The 19,084-nt window shown below is 37.8% G+C and overlaps 1 protein-coding gene and 1 pseudogene across 6 annotated transcripts in view; both read left to right on the top strand.

Annotated features, from left to right (window-relative positions):
* Positions 1–405: 405 nt before the first annotated feature.
* Positions 406–19,084, top strand: part of DDX4 (DEAD-box helicase 4) — a 70,372-nt gene continuing 51,693 nt past the window's right edge. For 3 of the 6 annotated variants that reach the window (XM_032626546.1, XM_032626544.1, XM_032626545.1), the window contains exons 1-3: positions 446–481; positions 1,337–1,413; positions 10,210–10,270. In XM_032626546.1, coding sequence (XP_032482437.1) covers positions 1,342–1,413; positions 10,210–10,270 — 133 coding nt within the window. In that variant the 5' untranslated portion in view covers positions 446–481; positions 1,337–1,341. Of the gene's footprint in view, positions 482–1,260; positions 1,414–10,209; positions 10,271–19,084 lie in introns of all 6 variants that reach the window. The other 3 variants (XM_032626543.1, XM_032626542.1, XM_032626547.1) reach the window with 3 other exon arrangements.
* On the top strand, positions 4,406–4,773 carry LOC116751085 (annotated as a pseudogene).

Below are 19,084 nucleotides of genomic sequence, written 5' to 3'. Positions count from 1 at the left end.
CACGCGCCCAGCTGCTTCGCGGCATGTGGGATCTTCGCGGACCGGGGCACGAACCTGTGTTCCCTAGCATTGGCCGGCGGACTCTCAACCACTGCGCCACCAGGGAAGCCCTGTTTTCAACTTTGACTTGCAGCTCTCGCATACGGAAATTCTATAGCCACTCCAGTTTGAGGACCCCACCCAAGAATCTAGAGACAAGCGGCGCACGGCCAACTCTCTACCTTAGGCCTAACGGACCACTCTGGGAGGAGCCTAATGGGTCCAGCCACTGCGGCCTAGAATGCAAACAAGTAGGGTAGGAGAGGCTGGAGATGGGGGCGGGACGGCGCGTCTGCCTGACCGCTGATTGGCTGAGGGCACTCGTTGCCTGGCGCCATTTGTTGTCGGAGGGGCGCACCTGACGCAGCCTGCGTCCTGCACGTGCAGCCGTTTAAGCGGCGTCAGCGCCTGCGAGAACTCTGGGAGAGCAAGCAGCGGAGAGGTGAGTGGGCCAGCGGCTTTTTCCCTCCCCCGTACGCGCCTCGTCCCGACCCTCTGGGCTTCCCAGTAGCTAGACTTTGGGCCGACTGAAGGACGGATGCGGTGGGCGGGGGTTTGAAGCCGTCCTTTGGCGTCATTCTGCTTTCTGCCGGAGGGTCCAAAAGCACCGTGGGTGCCCGAAGTCTGAGGTTGAGGCCTGCAGAGGAGGTGAAGGAGCCTTTTTGACCAGCCCCTGCTCGTCTTTTTCTCGGAATAGGGATGGTTGTAGTAACACTGTGTATAAATCCTCCTTGGCGAAGCCAGTCCTTTGTTGGAGGTATTCGGGCCGCCTAACCACTGCTTCCTTCCCTGCCAAACTTCGAGGCCTTGATCCCCGCCCCCCCGCCCCCCAAGAAACTAAGTCAAAAACCTCAAGCTAAAAGGCTTACCTAGTTTTGAAGGGAGGCATGTGAAGGGAGAAACCTTGAGTAGTATCTGAAAAATGTCCCCTCCCCTTAATATACAATAAGACGTTTGAGGACCCTTCGATGGAGAAGATAAATTCTAACAACAGATTTTGGGAGAAAGCCTAAGCATCAGTGGGGACGTGGTGATTGCTAGAGTGATTAGGTAAGTGGTTCAACTGATTTTTAAAGAGAAAAAGGATGGACATAAATGCTGTCTCTAGGGAAGAAACAAAACTTAATTGCTTTTTTTGCAAAAACTTTTTGGGAGGATCAACACTTAGTTGAGTAGTTTGGAGGGGTATAGGTGAAATGATGAGGGTTTATGCTTTTAAAGATACAATTCTGATCTCTCTGATTCTAATTGAGGCTAAATGTGCATGTTTGTATTTTTATGAAAATAGAACTGGAAGCCACCATGGGAGATGAAGATTGGGAAGCAGAAATAATCAAACCTCGTATGTCTTCCTATGTTCCTGTATTTGAGAAGGTAATAAAATTCAAAGTTTGCAGTTATTAAATGCTGCAGATTTTATCGAAGTTGAAAATCACTGTGGTGAGAAAGTTCTAAATTACAGTTTGTTGTGCTTATCTCGGTGTGATTGTTATTAACTATCTCATGGCGAATGATGAAGAGGCACGCTAAGCCTCAAATAGAATAAAATAGTCTGAGGTAATTTGATAATTAAAAACTAAAATGTATATAATAATATTAACAATTTAATTTAAATCTCGATGATTTAGGACTTGTGGGTGAAAGCAAGCTTATGCTAATGTGGTTGAATGTCTCTGAGATACAGTCATATAGAAAACTGAAAAAATTTAATTTGATTTTGGTTGATGTTTTGAATTCTGAAAATTGGTTTCCTACAAGCAGGGTTCTCAAGATAAAAACATTAGACTGATTCAGATGGTAACATCAGTTTGATCTTCAGATGTACAAATCAGCAGATCTTTTTTCTCAGTGGTGTTTGAAGAGTTACATTGGAATTCAGAAGGGGTTATGGAGTGGGTTTTGGATTTCAGTTTTGACTTGAAAATTGACTTAATAAGGTGAACAGACTTTACTTTAGAAGATAGTGTATTTTAACAGGTTGCTTTTACATAAGTGTTACATACTTGAAAATGTCTCCAAAAGTTGATTTTTTTCCTTTCAGAATTTCCAGTTGGTGTTTATGTTAGTCAATTCTGACACTTTCTATTTCAAAGTGATGTCTTAGTGGAAATTCTTAATTTACCCCAAATCATAAGATAAGTAATTCTTTGTCTCAATTGGATTTGATCTGTATGTATATAAAGTTTATATTAAAATACCTAAGATGTTAATCTGAATTTATCATGTTTCTTGTTTTGGGACTTATTTTAGAAGTAACATCTTTTGTATGTTATCTTTTTACAGTCTTCCCATCATAAAAATATTGGAACACCATTGGGAAAAGAGGAGAAAAATCACCTAACAGTCTTGCTCACTAGCACAAATGCTCTGTTTTTAGTAAATTTTCTTCTATTTTTCTCAAACATGTTTTTATATAGATTGTAATGATAGTACATAATAATAATTTTTGATTTCAGCTTTTTCACTCTTCAGCATTAACTATTCCATATTACTAATTTCCTAAAAATAATTTCTAATGGTTATATAATATTTCATGGACTAGAGCTACCATAACATAAATAATTTTCTGTTGGTGCGAATTTAAGATGTTGTTATCTTTCCACTGTAATATTGTCATGAATATCTAGAGTTTATTCTTTTTTTTAATTTGGGAGTATTTTTTTCTAAAATGGAATGACTTGGTCAAAGAATATTTTATGGTTCTTTCTTTCCCTGGTTCTCAACAGATTTGTTCTAATACAAAGTTTAACTCACAGATACAGATGTTCTTCCACTTGGACTTGTCTTATTTTTATTTTTTCTTACTCTGAGATTTTGTCTTCACTAAGTATTATTCTTCAAACAGTATACTTACTGCACTGTAGCATGTTGTGCATGGTTATTGCAAAGGGTGTCTGAAATTGAGGATGGTCAACTGTCAGGCTTCCAGATTTACCTTTTGGAAATCTTTGTGCTATTCAGTAACATACTTTGTTTCTTGATATTGGTCATACTGAGTTGAATATTAATTTATGTTAACAGTTCTACCTTATGATTCTTAGTATCTATTTGTGTGGGGCCAGTTTGTAGTAAACTTTTTGCACTTATCTACAAACTTAACACCTGGTACTGGTTGAGCAATTAGTTATTTGGCCTACTTGACTTGAAGGAACATGGTGCAGTCAGTGGCTCTGTTTGCCTGCCTTGGTGGAATAAGAAATGTAGAAACTAAGGACAAATACATGACGTTTTTATGTAGGAAAAATCTGAGGTCTTTTCTTCAGCCTATTTTCTTTTTTTTTGCGGTACGTGGGCCTCTCACAGTTGTGGCCTCTCCTGTTGTGGAGCACAGGCTCCGGACGCGCAGGCTCCGGACGCGCAGGCTCGGTGGCCATGGCTCATGGACCCGTGTCCCCTGCGTCGGCAGGCAGGCGGACTCTCAACCACTGCGCCACCAGGGAAGCCCCCAGCCTATTTTCTTTTAAAGGCACCATTTTGATTGGTTGTTCTAATTGAATTTCGATTTCAAGAGACAGCTGGGCTTCCCTTTTGTTCAATTTATATTGGCTCTGAGACCATCTTAGATTGGTAACAATATCTGTGATCAGCCTTTTCTTTTTTTTATTAATTTTTAAAAATTGGAGTATAGTTGATTTACAGTGTTGTGTTAGTTTATGCTGTATAGCAAAGTGAGTCAGTTATACATATACACATATATCCACTCTTTTTTAGATTCTGTTCCCATATAGGTCATTACAGAGTATTGAGTAGAGTTCCCTATGCTATACACTAGGTCCTTATTATGTGATCAGCCTCTTCTGAATGCTTCTCAGGATCCTTACTTGGAGATTTAATATTGATACATGCTTATATAATTTTGAACTAACAGGCTACTATTCTGGTAGTTCTCAGAACTTCCCAATTCTAGTTTTTGAAGTGAGTGTACCACCTGAAGATAGAATAATAAAAGATGTGGGGTTGAGAGAAATTTGATAATGTTAACAGTTACAGCAGTCCAGAAAACCCAGTGGTTAGGCATTTGCACGTTGCATGCAAACTTGTTGGGATGAGTGGTGGAATGGATGAGTATGATGACTGTAACAGGATGCTGGGTTTGCTTGCTAGTTGTAATGTTTCTTGTTAGATGACCCTGGGAGTAAGTCTACACAGTGATCACTTCTGTCTGATCTTTTTGCCTTTTTTGTGGCATATTTCAAAGGCAGATACTCTTGTGATTAAAGTGGAAACAGCTTGAGATAATTAGTCCATCCACAATTATTTTATTAAGCAGTAAAAGCAAAGTTTGTAATAATTGTTTAGATAAGAAAGTAAAGTTCATGGCTTCTTTGTTCATGTTCATACTGCAGTTCTGAAGTAGCAGGGGAAAATGTGGTTGTTGGACATTGTTGGGTTGGCAGACCTAAGGAAGTTGATGTGCTGGAGCCTGAGGAAGATTTCCAGCAATTTCTGCTGCTAGTCATCAGTGAGATGTGGGAAGATACTGTGTCTCTTACTCAAGAGCACAGAAAATCATATATGTTGAATAGGAGCAAGTTGTGGGAGATATATAATATGTTCATCCAAATAAAAACCCAGGAAAGTGCTTTCACTCATCTCCCAAATCTAAATGACGGAGTCAAGGGCAGAGTGACAAAAAAGTATGAGAAGGCTGAGGAGAAGGCTAAAGAGATTGCAATGGTGGTAGAAATGTTGGTCGAGTTAGTCCAGGGGATAGAGAAAAGTGAATCCTCTTGAAGGAGGATTGGCAGTTTATGACCAAAGGATTCCGATGAACTGGTGGAGATTGGCTGATGCCCACGAGAACCTAAAACCAGAGAGTCTTTCGTTTTCTTCCTTTTTTCTCTGTATATACTCTGTCCTCACAGTAGGTTTGTGGTATAGTCTGCAGTTGATAACGTCGACGTGAGTTTTGATTGCTAAATGTTTTTGTTTGGGGAAATAACTTTTATTTGGAAAATGCTGTCACATGCAGAAATTAGGGCTTAGATTGTAAGCATTTGCAACAGACACATTTGTTCCTGGACTTTGGTTATTGTTTCTATTTTGAGGTGATTTGCTCTTTCTTATGTGACATGATAGGTCATCTGGAACCTTAGGTCTGTGTGTGATACAAGACACTCAGAGTTGGAGTTCTCTAGCTCTGGAGGTGCTGAAGGAGCTGCATTAATTCTAGAAGATGACTCCATGCAGCAATTGCTGGAGAAACTGAAGAAGGGACCAGACTTCAACTGGGAATGTGAATGGGGCTGATCTGGCTGGGACTGATGAATCAGAAGAAGGGATGGAGGATGGTATTGTCTGTATTTGGGGGCTTTAATTTCTGTTTTAGATCATAGGAGGAGAGATGTATTTTGTTCAAAATTAAAATTTTACATGGCATGCTCTCTGATGCAACCTATCTGGTCAGTTTATTTGGACAATGTAGCTTTATTTGACATGGAACCTAGAATAGGAGATGAGATCTTGGTATTCTGTACAAGTTGATTTAGTACTCTGATGCATTTCAGGGTATTCTGGGCATAAAATGGAGGATATTTGCAAAGGTCCTTAAAGGGCTGGGGAAGAAACACATGAACTGTCTGTATAGGTCACTGAATGGACAGGGAAGAGGCATCTTCAAGGTTCATAAGCTGTCCAGCTATAAGTTCGCTTGAGTAGCAGACCTGACAAGCAATTGAGATCAAAACCCTACCATGTTTTTAAAAAAACAACTTAACATGTTAATGGAAGTATTCATTTGTTTGGAAAGACAAAAGATCTAAAAAAAAAAAAGTAAGATATTCCAGAATTGAAAATAATGAGTACGTATAAGGTAAAAAGAAATGTGTTCATCAAAATGCAAATAGATTATTTGTAGCTACCTGTGAGAACCCTTATGTTTAAAACATTTTGAAATTTCTCAGTTGGTTCATTTGAATGGATAAAGAGGTTATAAATATTTTATAGCTAAGTGTTCTAAAAATAAGGTAATGTTAAGACCTGAGACTCATTCAGCACATTTTTATTATTATTTTTTGGCTGCATTGGGTCATTGTTGCTTTGCTGGCTTTCTCTAGCTGCAGTGAGCAGGGGCTACTCTTCGTTGTGGTGCGGTGGCTTCTCTTGTTGCAAAGCACGGGCCCTAGGCGCACAGGCTTCAGTAGTTGTGGAGCGCAGGCTCAGTAGTGTGGCACACAGGCTTAGTTGCTCCGTGGCATGTGGGATCTTCCCGGACCAGGGATCGAACCCGTGTCCCCTTCATTGGCAGGCAGATTCTTAACCACTGCACTGCCAGGAAAGTCCCAGCACATTTTTATTTCAGCCATACTTGGTGCTGGAGAGAGTGGTGAACGTGATAGATAAGGGGCTCACTGTCATGGATGTTCTGTTTTACTGGGGGACACAGAATAAACACATTGAAAATCAAATATAGAGTGAAAAATACTATGAAAAAAATCAGGAAACTCTGTGTGTGTGTGTGTGTGTGTGTGTGTGAGAGAGAGAGAGAGAGAGAGAGAGAGAGAAAGGGAGAGAAAGAGAGAAAGAGAAAGAGAGAGAGAGATAGATATTGGGATGGGGTAGATTTAGATTACTTGGAGAGGAAAAGCTTCCCTGAGACTATGACTCATGAGCTGGAGACCTGAAGGAGTCCCAGTAGGACATGATGTGTAAAGATCCAGAGAAGGGAACAAACTTGGGGTATCAGGGCAACAGGAGGAAGTACAATGTATTAGTTTCCTATGGCTGCTGTAACAAATTACCACAACCTAGGTGGCTTACGGTAACAGAAAAATTTCTCTTACAGTTCTGGAGGCCAGAAGTTAGAAATCATGGTGTCAGCAGTGCTGTCTTCCTTTTGTAGGCTCTAGGAGAGAATCCATGCCTCTTCCAGCTTCTAGTAGTTATGGGCAGTCCTTGGCTTGTGGCTGCCTCTCTTTCTGCTGTCTTTACAGGCCTTCTCTGTGTTTGTCTTAATACCCTTTGCCTCTCATAAGGACACTTGTGATGACATTTAGAGCCCACTGTGATAATCTGGGGTAATCTCCTCATTTCAGAATTTTTTTTTTTTTAAATTTTTGGCTGCGTTGGGTCTTCGTTGCCGTGTGTGGGCTTTCTGTAGTTGCAGCAAGTGGGGGCTACTCTTCAGTTGCAGTGTGCGGGCTTCTCGTTGCAGTGGCTTCTCTTGTTGCAGAGTACGGGCTCTAGGGCACGTGGGCTCAGTAGTTGTGGCACACGGGCTTAGTTGTTCCACGGCATGTGGGATCTTCCCGGACCAGGGCACGAACCCGTGTCCCCTGCATTGGCAGGCAGATTCTTAACCACTGCACTTCCAGGAAAGTCCCAGAATTCTTAATTATATCTGCTCGATCTCTTTTTTCCAAATAAGATAACATTTACACCTTTCAGGAATTAGGACAATATCATTGAGTGGCCATTATTCAATCTGCTATAGCAAGTATGGCTGTAGCACAGTGAGATAAGACAAGATTGGTAGAAAATGAAATCCAAGAAGGAAAGAGAAAAGGAGAGGGAAAGGACCCTGGAGATAGTGGTGGACATAGAGCTGATAGGACTGGATGGGCTGGATATGGGGAATGAAAGAGAGAGTGATGCCAGGTTTTTAAATTTAAGCAACTAGATAGATGATGGTGCTCTTTACTGAAATGGGAAATATGTGGAAGATGAACAAATTTGGGAGGGGAAAAAAATCAAGAATCCTGAATTTGCTGTGTTCATTTTGAGATACCGAAGAAAACATGTAAGTAGGAATGCCAGTCAGTAGATAATATGAATTTGTTGCTTAGGAGAGGGATCAGAGCTATAGATACAAATTTGGGAATTACCTATATATTAATGGGATTTAAAGCTGTGAGATTGGGTAAAGTTAGATAGAGTAAAATAGACTGAGGGCTGTGCCATGAACTGTGGGGCACTCCAACTTTAAAGGAACGTTAGAGGAGGAGCTGGCAAAGGAGATTGAGGAGGGAGTGGCCAGTGGGGCAAGAGGAAAACCAGGGGAGTGTGTGTTCCTTAAGCCAGAGAAGAATGTTGGAAAGAGGAAGGAGAGTCTGTTGTTTCAAATGCTGCTGAGAGTTCTGGTAGGATGAAACATAAAAGTAGTAATTTTATTACATAATATCCTTATTATAAGCTTTTTCAGAGCAGAGGTGAGGATGGAGGCTAGACTAGAGTGGCTTGAAGGAAAAATAGAATATGAGAAAGTGGAGGCAGCAACTGTAGACAAGATGTTTTGCCTACAAAGGAGCAGAGAAGTGATGCAATAGCTGGAAGGAAATATGAAGTTAATTTATTTTTAAGGTAATGAAAAAGGTTAAGGATTTTTTATGATGAAAGATGAACTCTGTTGAAAAAATTTTTTTTTAAAAATTTGCCTTGGAATGTATTTGGGACATTAAATTCCACAGTCTGAAGATTGTCTAATAATAGTAATTTTTCGATTCTTTGGTGCCAGAGTGTTTCATTACTTTTTTATCAGTTATATAATGCTGAAAGTGTTATAACACTTATAAAACCAGCCCTTTTTGGGGCTCTATTCATCCAGTAATACTTTGGCCACTAGAAAAGAGAAAGAAGTCTTCAGGGTTTCAGTTTAAACAGGGAAAACTGGATTACTTTTCTTGTTTTAATGTCTATGGTAATCATAAATTGGAACTTTTTACTGTAGCCCAAGCCATTTCCAGGATTCTATTTTCTATTTTTAATAAGTCGGAAAAATAACTGGATGACTTTCGAGCTTTATAAAGGTAGTTTTTAAAGTCATTTAGTGTCTTTTGTGAAAGAAATTTTAGATAAAAGTATTACCTGAAGAGACCTACCTTGGTACGCTCCCTCCAGCTTTGGGTTTATTTAAAGGAATTTATTTGAAAAAATATTGTGATTCTTCTAATGCAATCAGTTAATTAAAGTATCATCTGTAAATTTTAGGTCACTTTTCATTTTTAAATTATTGAATTCTGATTTTGATGTGCAAGAATTTCAGAGCTCTGTTCAAAAGTTTTGCCTTAAGTAGAGGAAGCTTGTTTGAGAGGAAATAAAGATTTAATGATGATAAGGACATCCTAGGAGTTGGAAGTGAGAAAAATGTTACTCATGTTGTCATTAACCCAGGAATACCCTGAGAAATGTTGGAAGGTTCCAAAATTAACTTGACATTTAGCTATGAATTTTCTGAGTCCAACAGTCGTTACACCATTGCAAGCATAATGCATATGTATTAATAGCGAATAAATTTTGAGACTGAAGTAGGGAAAATGGAACAGTCAGTATTTGGGAGCATTAAAGGCAATCTTGAACTATTTCTGTGACAAATTTGATTGAAATTAACCATGAATATTCTGACCTGTAGCTGGCATCCACCATTTCATTGGATTTTTAGTGCACCTGCGAGATACATCTGTAGATACACTGTTTTTAGTGCATAAGTGAGGTTTTCTTTACTTTAGAATTAATTCTTTTTTTAATAATGTGAGTACATTAGTTTCACTTCATATAAAAACAATTGAAGTTTAAAAATAAATTTCTGTAGTGCTTTACTGTAGAAATTGTTATCTACCACTCTCCTGTGCTCTACTTTATTCTGTACAGATTTGATGAGTATACTGTAAAATACTGAACTCTGTAACCTATATTGTGTATTGGCAGGTATTGATTTATTCATGTATTACTTTGGTTATTGTAGTTATATAATAATAGTATTTGATTATACTTTTCAAGTAGGGTGGCTAAAGTTTTATTTGAAGTTGGGTGTCAGCAAACTCCATAAAGGGCCAGGTAGTAAACATTTTAAACTTTGAAGGCCTTATGGTCTCTGTGGCGACTTTGCTATTGTAATGCAAAAGCAGCCATCGACATACCTAGATGAACTGAGGGTGGCTGTGTTCCAGTAAAACTTTATTTACAAAAACTGGTAGCCCACCAGATTTCTCTTGTGGCTGTAGTTTGCTGACCAGTGTTTTAAGTGATATATTAATACGCTATACGTACAATGTTAAAGTGGTGGTGTTTTAGAGTAATTAATAAAGGAACATGCAGTGACTCAGAAAATCTTACATTCTATAATTGTTTCGTTCTGAACAAAACCCAGTTGTTAAAATTTTGTAATATTTGTGAGATAGATTACACATTTTTATTATTCAAAGTAGAAAACTAGTCTTTTCTTTTTTCTTACAGGATAGGTATTCTTCTGGAGCAAATGGAGACACTTTTAACAGGACTCTGGCTTCATTGTCAGGTATGTGTTAAGGCAAAAATGTGAAACCGTTTTTAGGTTAAGGGCTTCATCCAGTGGATGAGGAGCTGACTAGTAGATGTCTTGTAGAGGATGTTTTCTAGTGAGAATTCATTCTGGCTTGAATATTTTGGGTTGGGGGCCACTTACAGCTAAAGGAAAGGAGACAGGAGAGAGTGTAGTGCTATAGAGTGTATCCTTTGATTTAGTAGGTTTGCTGTAAAACGTTTGCCCAACCTGGAAGTTGCATGTTTGGCTTTCAGGCTGCTTAGGGAACTGTCAGGATTCCTGATATAAGGCAGTAGGAGATTGGACTCTGTAAGGTGTTGAAGCAGGTTGCAGTGGTGGTGACCTGTCAGGATAACTGTTTAAACCCAACTCATATCTAGATAATACGAGTTTCTTTGGGATCTGAAAACAAATTTAGGGGAGGTCCTAGGCAAATAAGAGAAACAAATCAAGATAAGGGAGCTGTTGTTTTCTCCTACCACTTATTTCCATCTGGTTCGCCTACATATTTTATAAAGTTGATGTGGATGGGAAGATGGGTGGAAGTGGTAGGACCTGGGCTAGGAAGTTAAACTTATGGCAGTAGTGTTTCATTTTGTTGAAGTCCAAAGCAGGCTGAAATGCTAGTTCTACTATTTTTCTTCAGTTTTTCTTATTGTGGTAAAATACACGTAACACGAAATTAACTGTATTAACCATTTTTAAGTGTACAGTTCAGTGACATTAAGGACATTCATATTGCTGTGCAGCCATCACCACCATCTACCTCTGGAATTTTTTCATCTTCCCAAACTGAAACTTCATGCCCATTAAACAATAACTCGCCAGTCCTTCGTCTCCTCAGCTCTTGGCAATCACTGTTTACTTTCTATGAATTTGAGTTACTGTGAATTTACTGTGAGTCTCTATGAATTTGAGTAACTACTACTTTTAAGTCTTACTCTGATGCAAGAGAGGGCCTGGTGACACCAGGTAGTTTCATTTCTCTCATCAAAAATTAGTGGATGAGGTAAAACATTTTATAGTCTAGGAAGCTACTGGCTCACTGAAGCCTGTCCCAAAGTGAAAAAACCTGTGGAGAGGTAGTTTCTAAAATGTGAAGGGGAGTTTGAGAATCAGAGTTCATTGGGTTAAAGCAAATTTAATTCCCATGTTCACCTTAATTTCAGAGTAATTCTCTCTCTCTCTTTTTTTTAGAGTAATTCTCTTGATAGAAGGAAGCTGAGTTTAGAAGAAATGCTTTTGCTATTACCAAGATGCATTTGTCTTTTGTAAACATTTAAATGCATCGGTTTAATATAGAATATTCAGATTCTCAGAAGTTTATGAAATTTATGCCTGCTGAAACCCCAGCAGCAGGCTAACCACATGCATGTGTGTGTACTTGAAGTATTCAGAAAAGAAAATTGGGTAAAAGTAATCTATACTTCTTAACACATCTATATGCATAGATCATTGCGTAATCAGGAGAAACCTTGTTCTGTGAGGTGTCAAAGAATTTTTGTAAGGGAATGAAAGTTTGGGTCTATAGTATATTAAGGTATAACGTGACTTTGTAGTGAAATCATCAGTAAACTAGATTGAAATAGCCACCAACTAAAACCCTGGACTGTTCTTAGCATTAGATCTTGAATGTTCAGGCTAATGATATAAAATCAAATAATGAAAAATATAGATTGCCTGCTCACCTTCTGGATAACAAATACTTCGGTAGCTCTTTTTTAAGTAAAATATTTTTTTCATGAAAATAGATTTCCTTATTACAGAAATACATACTAGGCCAATGAATGCTATACTAAGTTAATACCTACATACTCTTATTGCAAAAAAAAATAGTGGAAAAACTTAAATATAGTTGTGAAAAGAAAGAAAATGAAGTGAAATCTTGGCTCTCAGGTTTAACCACGAGTGTCTGTTGACAGTCTTTCAACTCTGATTGTTTAGATTTCTGCATGAATCAACCAACTATGGATGAAAAATACTTGGAAAAAAATTCCAGAAAGTTCCCAAAAGCAAAACTTGAATTTGCCCTCCACTGGCAACTATTTATATAGCATTTACATTGTATTTGGTATTATATGTAATCTAGAGATCATTTAAAGTATGTGGAGGATGTTAGGTTATATGCAAAGATGACACCATTTTATATGAGGGACCTGTGCGCCCAGGGATTTTGGTATCCTTGGGGGTAGGGGGTGGGTGGAGGGGATTAGGTGGTGGGTCCTGGATCCAACCCTCCTCCGATACCAATATTTAGCTCCCCACCTTTCCCCTATATACTCCACTCACACTTCTTCCCTTCGCACTCTCCTAATAGTTACCACACTTTTTGCATAAAAAGCTATACTCAGTTTTTGTATCATGGCTGTGTATATATCATTCATACGTGAACCATGTAATATATTATGGTTGCATTTCCTTTATTATTCAATCTTCTGTTTTGTTTTTACTAGAGTTAATCATTACCTTGTTTACTTGATCTGTGTTTCTATTGCTAATTTACTTCAAAACCCTCTGCCAGAAGCACAGCTACTTATTCATATCTATTTACGTTCATAGTTTTTAACACATCTTTCTAAGCATGAATATGCATCAGGCTATATTCATGGTTAGTTTCTATCATGTATGCAGTGATCTATCAGTTTCATTTTTTCCTGATTCCTCTATCCTCTCCAGGATAGACTTGCCTCTCTAGCCTCTCATCCCAAGAATTACCCTTCACCTCTTTCGTGTGTCACCTTTCTTTTCCCTGAATCCCATGTTTTTTCTATCTTGATTCCCCTGCCTCCCCACTTCAGTGGAGCCCATTTTCCTGCAGCTTCTTGGGAAAGGAAGCATGGGAAAGAAATTTGAGAGATTGCAAATATCTTTACTTTCATAATTGATTCATAAAAACAGAAGATTGATTCCTACTTTGAGTAACATTTTAGGTTGGAAATAATTTTCCCCCAAAACTTTATAATTGCTTCATTGTATGTGAAATACTAGTGATGCTGCTTAGTTTGATAATCTGAGTTCTGGTCCTTTGTATATGACTTTTTCTAAACTCTTCTAAAGCTTTTAGGATCTTACTTTGTCTTCTGTATTCTGAAAATTTTATGATTGTGTAACTTGATGTGGAACTTTTTATTTATTATACACTTAGTGTATATAGACAGTGAGTGGGCCTTTTAAATCTGAAATTCATACCCTTTACTTATTTTCTTATTTTTTTCTCTGAGGATTATTATAATTTCATTTGAATGTTATTTCTGTTCCCTTTGCTGGTTCTTAGACTTCTTTTTCCCTGTGTTTGTTTTGTTTCATTTAGGTGACTTTCTTCAAAAGTCTGGTGATCCTTGCCTGCCTTTTTGTATTTAAAAGTGGAACATTAAAAACTCAACCCTGTGCCTGGACACAGCTTCTTGACTGATGGGTTCTACTCTTAAGTGATTGGGCCAGGGCTAGGCTGTTTTGTTGGGGAGAGCAGTTTTCTTAGGAATCATGTTGTGCTTTTCTAGAGGATTTAAGTTTTCTAAGCTCTCATTTCTTGTTTCATCCTTCCCTCCTCTCTCTTTCCTTGTTGTATTGAACAGATCCTGTGCTGCCTTTGCTGATTTCTTTTTTACCCATTTTTGAATGATTTGAATTCTTCCTAGACTAGCTATTAGAAGTGTCAGGGAATTCTTATTCTTCTACTTCCCTGAAGCAGCCATTCTTTTTGTGTGTGTGTTTTAAAAGATATGTTGTTACGTGTGCCTATTTTTTTGTGTGCTTGTAATTTTAACTTAGAAAAATGTTACTGTGCTGAAGATCTCATAATTTTTTCTTACCCCCCACCACTATGTTTATGACATATTCCTAATTGTTAATTGATTGCATTATTTCTAACTACTGTATGGTATTTCATATACTTTATCACCAAGTTTTATCTCCTCCCTATCCCCATGATGGACACTGTAATTACCTCTTATTCCCCTCCAGCACCACAAGGATGAACATTCTTTTACATGTCCCTTTATGGGTCTAAGTGAGAATTCTTTGGGTAATGGACTCAGGAGAGGAATTACAGGGTCATGGGGTGTATAAATACTTAGTTTGATTAAATATTTAATAATTGCTTTCCAGAATAGCTATGTCAGTCTATACTCCCACAAGTAGGACCTGAGGGTTCTTACATTCCGTTGACATTACTATTCAGTCTTGTGCTTTTAGCCAGCCTATTGGGTATATAGTAAAATCTCTGTTTTAAATTCGCTTATCTGATTATTTATTAGCTTAACTGTCTCTTCATATGCATGCATGTTATCTTTTTGGGTTTCCACTTCTGTAAGTTGCCTATCATATATTTAGTCCATTTTTCTATTGGGTTTGCTTTCTTCCTCTTGTTGATTGGCAGGCATTCTTTGTATGTTCAAGATTTTACACTTTTTTTCTGATTTAGACATTGTGAATATCTTCCATTTATTATCTATCAACTTTGTCCATGATATTCCTTACTGATCAAAAATTTTAATTCAAAGCCATTAAATTAATTTTTTTTTTGCTTTCTGATTTGCTTTTGCACTTTTAGTTAAGATGCTTTTCCCTACCTCTGTGTCAAAAAAGTAACCACCTAAGTTATCTTTAGAGTTTTACCTTTCACATTTAAATTTTATTCATCTGAATCTGTACTTTTAAAAAAAAATTCATGATGGCCATATTTATTTGGGTGCCAAATCAGGACATAGTATATGTAGTATGAGTGTACATACAGGGCTCACAAAAAAGAATCTTTGACGTTAGGGTTTTTCTCGTCAACTTGGGCCATGGGTCTTCAGTGATAGTGGAGGGCTTTTTTTTTAAAATCTTGGTAACATAAATGTAACATAAAATTTACTGTCTTAATCATTTTTTAAGGTAAAAAATGATTAAAAACTACTTTTTAGAGCAATTTTAGGGTCACAGCAAAATTAAAGGGAAGGTATAGAGTTCCCATAAACCCCCTGTCCTGACACATGCTCTGCTTCCCCAACTACCAACCTCCCCCACCAGAGTAGTACATTTGTTACAATTGATGAATCTACGTTGGCACATCATTATTACCCAAAATCCATAGTTTACATTATGGTTCACTCATTGTGTTGTATATTCTGTGGGTTTGCACAAATGTGTAATGACATGTATCCACCATTATAGTATCATACAGAATATTTTCACTGCTCTAAAAATCCTCCATGCTCCACCCATTCATGGTATGGTATGGTATGGTTAAGAGTATGTTTATTTTTGTAAGAAACAACCAGACTGTCTTCCAAATTGTGTCTGTAACATTTTGCATTCCCACCAGCAATAAATGAGAGTTCTTGTTGCTCCACATCCTCCTCAGCATTTGTTGTTGTCAGTGTTATGGATTTTGGCCATTCTAATAGGTATATTAGAATATTAATATATATAATAGGTATATTAGGTATAATAGGCCATTCTAATAGGTATATAGTGGCATCTTATTGTTTTAATTTGCATTTCTCTGATGTCCTGTCATGTGGAGCATCTTTCCATATGCTTACTTGCCCTATATGCTTCTTTGATGAGGTGACTGTTAAGGTCTTTGACCCATTTTTTAATTGGGTTTTTTTATTGTTGAATTTTAAGAGTTATTTATTTTGGATAACAGTCTTTCATCAGATATGTCTTTTGCAAATATCTTCTCCCAGTGTGTGGCTTGTCTTTTCATTTACTTGACATATCTTTCACAGAGAAGTTTTTAATTTTAGTGAAGTCCAGCTTATCAATTATTTCTTTCATGGATTATGCCTTTGGTGTTGTATCTAAAAAGCCATTGCCATTCTCAAGGTCATCTAGATTTTCTTCTGTTATATTCTAGGAGTTCTATAGTTTTGCATTTACATTTAGGTCTGTGATCCATTTTTAGTTAATTTTTGTGAAGGGTGTAAGGTCTGCTCTAGATTCTTTTTTTTCTCTTCTTTTTTTTTTTTTTTTTTTTGCGGTACGCGGGCCTCTCACTGTCGTGGCCTCTCGCGTTGCGGAGCACAGGCTCCGGACGCGCAGGCTCAGCGGCCATGGCTCACGGGCCCAGCCGCTCTGCGGCATGTGGGATCTTCCTGGACCGGGGCACGAACCTGTGTCCCCTGCATCGGCAGGCGGACTCTCAACCATTGTGCCACCAGGGAAGCCCTAGATTCTTTTTTTTTTTTTTTTTTTTAATATCACGTGGATGTCCAGTTGTTCCAGCACCATTTGTTGAAAAGATTTTCTTTGCTCCATTTTATTGCCTTTGCTCTTCTGTCAAAGATCAGTTGACTATATTAATATGGGTCTATTTCTAGGCTCTCTGTTCTGTTCCATTGATCTTTTGTTATTTTGCTAATACCACACTGGCCTGGTTACTATAGCTTTATAGTAAGTCTTGAAGTTGGGTAGTGTCAGACCTCCAACTTTGTTCTCCTTCAATATTGTGGTGGCTATTCTGGGTCTTTTGTCTTTCCATATAAACTTTAAAATCAGTTGTTGATATCCACAAAATATATAACTTGCTGCAATTTTGATTGATATTGAACTTATAGGTCAAGTTGGGAAGAACTGACATCTTGACAGTATGGAGTCTTCCTATCCATGAATGTGGAATTATCTCTCAGTCTATTTAGTTTTTCTTTGATTTCATTAACCAGAGTTTTATAGTTTCCCACATATAGATCTACATATTTTGTTAGGTTTACACCCAACAGTTTCATTTTTTGGGGTGTTAATGTAAATGGTAATGTGTTTTTTATTTCAAATTCTACTTGTTCATTGCTGGTGTGTAGGAATGCAGTTAACTTTTGTGTAATAACCTTGTATCCTCCAACCTTGCTGAAATTGCACGTTAATTCCAGGAAGTTTTTTTGTCAGTTCTTTTGGGTTGTCTACATTGATGATCGTGTCATTTGTGAAAAAAGAGTATTATGTTGTATGTCTTCCTTCCCAATATGTATACTTTTTAGATAGAACTTCCAGTATGATGTTGAAAAGGAGTGATGAGAGGGCACGTCCTTGCTTTATACCTGATATTAGTGGGAAAACTTTTGAGTTAATCATTATTAAGTATGATGTTAGCTATAGGGTTTTTTTTGCTATACTTTATCAAGTTGAATAAGTTCTCTCATCTTAACAATTTTTAAGTGTACAGTTGAATCCATCCTTTTGAATATGGTGTGAAATAGAGATCATTTTATCTGCATATGGCAACCCAGTTTTCCCAGAACCATCTGTTAAGCATTCTTTCTCTTCCCTCATGATGTCTGATGCAGATTTCATCTCATACAATTTTATTCTTTTTTTTTTTTTGTCTTGAAGCGCTTGACAAATCTACCATTCATTGAATAGTAGTAGAAGTAACAAGCATTTAGGCTTTTCCTCATTTCAGTGGGAATGCGCCACATTTTTTATAATTAAAGTGTAATGTTTGCTTTAGGCTTCTGTTAATTTTTTTTTCATTCATGCCAAGGAAGTTTCTTTCCTTTCTGCTTGACTATTAGTTTTGTTCAGGAATGGCAGTTGAAAGTTAGCCAGTGCTTTTTTTTTTTGGAATTACTGATTTCTTTTGTTTTTCTTCTTTAAATATGTTAGTGTAGGGAAATAAATGGATTTTCTATTTTATTTTTAAAATTAATTTATTTAGATTTTATTTATTTATTGGAGTATAGTTGCTTTACAATATTGTGTTAGTTTATATTGTACAGCAGAGTGAATCAGCGATATGTATACATATATCCCCTCTTCTTTGGATTTTCTTCTCATTTAGGTCACCACAGAGCATTGAGTAGAGTTCCCTGTGCTACATAGTAGGTTCTCATTCGTTATCTATTTTATACAGAGTATCAATAGTGTATATATGTCAATCCCAATCTCCCAATTCATCCCACCTCCCCCTTTCCCCCTTGGTATCTGTATGTTTGTTCTCTACATCTGTGTCTCCATTTCTGCTTTGTAAGTAAGATTGTCTATACCAATTTTTTCAGATTCCACATATATGTTAATATACAATATTTGTTTTTCTCTTTCTGACTTACTTCACTGTGTGTGACAGTCTCTAGGTCCATCCGTGTCTGTACAGATGACCCCGCTTCATTCCTTTTTATGGCTGAGTAATATTCCATTATATATATGTGTACCACATCTTCTTTATCCAGTCCTCTGTTGATGGACATTTAGGTTGCTTCCATGTCCTGGCTGTTGCTGATAGTGCTGCAGTGAACATTAGGGTGCATGTGTCTTTTTGAATTATGGTTTTCTCTGGGTATATGCCCAGTGTTGGGATTGTTGGGTCATATGGTAGTTCTATTTTTAGTTTTTTAAGGCATCTCCATACTGTTCTCCATAGTGGTTATATCAATTGGATTTTTTTTTTTAACTTGAACTAACTTCATGTTCCTAGGATAAGTTTCTAGGATAAATTCATTCCTTGGATATAGTTATTTTATTGCAGAATTGGATGAAATTAGGTGTTTTATTTAGCACTTTTTGAATTATATAAGATTGGCCTGGGGCTTCCCTGGTGGCGCAGTGGTTGAGAGTCTGCCTGCCGATGCAGGGGACGCGGGTTCGTGCCCCGGTCCAGGAAGATCCCACATGCCGTGGAGCGGCTGGGCCTGTGAGCCGTGGCCGCTGAGCCTGCGCATCCGGAGCCTGTGCTCCGCAACGGGAGAGGCCACAACAGTGAGAGGCCCGCGTACTGCAAAAAAAAAAAGAAAAAAGATTGGCCTGTAGTTTTCTTAAGTTGTTCTCATTTGATTCTGTTTTCAGGCTTTTCATTTAAAAGAAAAATAAGCTCTGGAACATGGAAATTAC

Source organism: Phocoena sinus, chromosome 3, assembly GCF_008692025.1.
Source record: "Phocoena sinus isolate mPhoSin1 chromosome 3, mPhoSin1.pri, whole genome shotgun sequence".
NCBI lineage: Eukaryota > Metazoa > Chordata > Mammalia > Artiodactyla > Phocoenidae > Phocoena > Phocoena sinus.
This window is presented reverse-complemented; position numbering and strand designations above follow the sequence as displayed.